The 3,319-nt window shown below is 40.4% G+C and overlaps 1 protein-coding gene across 1 annotated transcript in view; it reads left to right on the top strand.

The window, feature by feature from the left end:
• The window catches only part of LOC107678952 (integrin alpha-L-like), a 9,288-nt gene extending 6,088 nt beyond the window's left edge, over positions 1-3,200 (top strand). The window contains 2 exon segments of the mRNA XM_016474350.1: positions 1,000-1,130; positions 2,980-3,200. Coding sequence (XP_016329836.1) covers positions 1,000-1,130; positions 2,980-3,169 — 321 coding nt within the window. The 3' untranslated portion in view covers positions 3,170-3,200.
• Positions 3,201-3,319: the final 119 nt, after the last annotated feature.

The following is a 3,319-nucleotide window of genomic DNA, read 5'->3' as shown; positions in this document are numbered from 1 at the left end:
GGTGGGCCGCCTGGAACGATTTTTTGTCCCAGTCCAGCCCTGGTGTCAAAGCAGCTTGACAGAGATAAAAAGGAACATAGCAGAATCAGTTATGGAAACTCAGCTATGGAGAAAGTTCAGACTCTGCTGTAGAGCAGCTCTAAAAAGACAATTGTATAATTTTTCAGATCAAGTCAGTTCAGATCAATAAATGAGAAATTTATAAATTTGAAACAAGTTCATTTCAACTATAAGCAGTTCTACAAAAGGCAGCAATGTCATTATTCAGCTTGAGTCAGTGCAGTGTTGATTCAGTTCAGTTTAATACCAGTGTCTATGCTGCAAGATGTGACTCTTGTGGCTCTACAGAAGACGATAGAGTCATCATCCAGCTTAGTTCAGTTCTAGTTCATATTAATCATTTTTCAAAAGTTAAGTGTCTTTCAGACCCCAACTAAGCAGGCCAGAAGGCAGCGGTGGCAAGGAACCCAAACACCATCAGGTGACTGAAAGGGAAAAAAAATTGTATGACTGAACATGCAGACTTTCAAAGCAAACTCCATTTAATAGCATGCACGAACACAGGCGCTTCACACATGCACACTAGAAAGTTTCATCTTTGTCCAGTGTCTGCACTATTTCTCTCCAGAAGTTGAGCAATAAAATATATTTGCACTCGTTTAGACTGGAGTTGCGTAAATTTCTGAACTGCCTCACAAAAGTGCTTGTCAGCATGGCTCTGTTGTTATGTCTCTTCTGTTTCTTTTTTGACTGTGAAACAATGGCATGGGTCAGTGTTGCCACCTTGCGGACAAACTATTAGCCCAGAAAAATTCAAGATGCATATGCGAACTAATTGTAAAGAGCACATGTGGTTAAAAAAAAAAACTGGGTCATGCATGTACTACGCGAATGATGGAATATATATCACATGCACTGTGTGCATACGTACTCATAAAAACTGAAGTATACTTTGGGATTAAGTCTGAATGCACTCAATATGTGTGTGTGTGTGTTTAGCGGATCCCAGCGCGGTCGGTTCTGCCTGGTCTGCAGCAGTTTGGAGTGTCTCTGTCTGGTCACATGGACATGAATGATGATAATCTGACAGATATCGTGATTGGAACACAGGGAGGGATCGTCCTGCTCAAGTACGTCATTCTTTAGTTTGGAGAATAAATTCAATAAACAAAACCTACTAGGTGCCAAACTGAGATTTATCACACTATTAACTAGACAAAAACGTTTGTCAAGACAAACTTTAGGTTGGCTTGAGAAAGCCTAGCCTGAAAGCTTGAAGTAGTTGTAAAAGCTTGAAGTTTGAAACAATTTTAAACAGTGAAAGCATATTTATTTAGATAATAATGAGTTTAATTTATATAGCACTTTTCCTGAGCTCAAAGCTTTTTACAGTCAACACTGTATAACATAAATACATATAACAAGACAAATACAATAAACAATAACAATATAAAAGTTCAAATACAATAAACAATACAGTATACACAACAATCATAACAAAAAAATCATAAAATCTGAGTCAAATGTATAATCAAGAGTGAAAACATACATTTGTCTGAGCCAGCAGTCCAAACAGAATGAGCAGTAGCGTGATATGTACTGTAAACCAGAGCAGGCCCAATGGTGTAGACACGCCAACAAACCCGTGTCGAACCATATCTCGGTGAGTACAAAACTCCAGGACCCCAAACCGAAAACGGGAACACTCAACGACAACAGCCACTAAATCCTCCCATCAGACGCAGCCACTCCGTCAGGAGAAACCACACTGCAAACGCCATAGGCCAGGCAGAGTGGAACACACCAGCTGGAGCCACGGAAACTTAGCCCATTGTATGTCTGTTTTTTGAATGTGTGAGATGATGGTAGTCCATTTTTGAAACCAGGAGAACATACATTTGAACAAAAATAAGACAAAACAATACAGCCCCAGTGTAAAGCGGCAGCCTAATAAGTAAGTAAGGAAGTAACGATAGATAGATAGATAGATAGATAGATAGATACATACATTTGAACAAAAATAAGACAAAACAATACAGCCCCAGTGTAAAGCGGCAGCCTAATAAGTAAGTAAGGAAGTAACGATAGATAGATAGATAGATAGATAGATAGATAGATAGATACTACATAGATTGGAAGCTTAAATTAGTCTAAATGGCTTAGAAATATGTAAACCGTGTCCCAATTCGAAAGCTGCATGCTTGACGCATTTCGAACACCGTGAAGGTTGCACCCAGCGTTGTTAAATGGGACGGTCTAGCCTATGAAGGATTGATCTTGACACCTAGCAACTGTGACAGCTGCTGTTGATGAGTGGCAGTAACTCTTGCACTGGACTTTTTTTGAAAGTGATCGTCAAACTAACCAGGGTTCACAACCTGTCTACATATGCTCACCTTCTACACCATCTATAAAAGCACATCTCAGTAAGATATGTCAACATTTAAACTACTTTAAAGGTTTTTTTTCACATTTGTACATTTATATCATTAGATATTTGAAAAAGCCGAAACCCAATACTTACATTTAAAAGCATAATCTGGCATGTTCTCTCAAAAAAATCCTGTTGTCATTAACATGCGATGAATTTGGGATAGCCTGGGCCTTGAAAGATCCATTAGTTCTATCTTTCATTGTCCAGGAAACAAAGGATGCATTTTGAGGGTGGGTTTGAAGGATCCATCGAATTGGGACAGCCTTCGTCGAGCTGGCCTCGAATGCAGCCTTCGAAGGACGCAGCTAATGAAGGGAAGGCTGAATGAGTCTCAAGGGATTCTGGGAGTTCAGATTTGAATTTTCACAGTTGCAGTTTGAATATTCTTTGCTCATTTGAACATTCCGTCAACGTAAGTCTATGGGATTTTTTTCAAGCCAACCTATTAATAATAATGATAAGAAGTTTAAATAGCATTTTAGTAGGTTTGCTTTCTCAGGCCAGCCTAATAAACAAACTATTTACTTTTTTCTCTCTCTTCTCAGGGCTCGGCCTGTGATGCCTGTATCTGCGCAGCTCAGTTTCAGTCCAATGGAAATCAGTCTGAGCTACTTTGAATGTCCGGGTGACAACACATTTAATGCATTTAATCTCACGTCATGTTTCACAGTGACCGAGCGGACCAGCAGCACAGGTAACGTCAATGAAGTTTCAGAGAGTCTCTCTGTGGCGTGAAGAAGACGGCCTCATGTCTCCTCGTGTCTCACCTCCTCGTGTCTCTGCTCCTCGTGTCTCTCCTCCTCGTGTCTCTCCTCCTCGTGTCTCACCTCCTCGTGCCTCTCCTCCTCGTGTCTCTCCTCCTCGTGTCTCTGCTCCTCGTGTCTC

The sequence above is a fragment of the Sinocyclocheilus anshuiensis genome, unplaced genomic scaffold (assembly GCF_001515605.1).
Source record: "Sinocyclocheilus anshuiensis isolate Anshui unplaced genomic scaffold, SAMN03320099.WGS_v1.1 scaffold2130, whole genome shotgun sequence".
Lineage (NCBI taxonomy): Eukaryota > Metazoa > Chordata > Actinopteri > Cypriniformes > Cyprinidae > Sinocyclocheilus > Sinocyclocheilus anshuiensis.
This window is presented reverse-complemented; position numbering and strand designations above follow the sequence as displayed.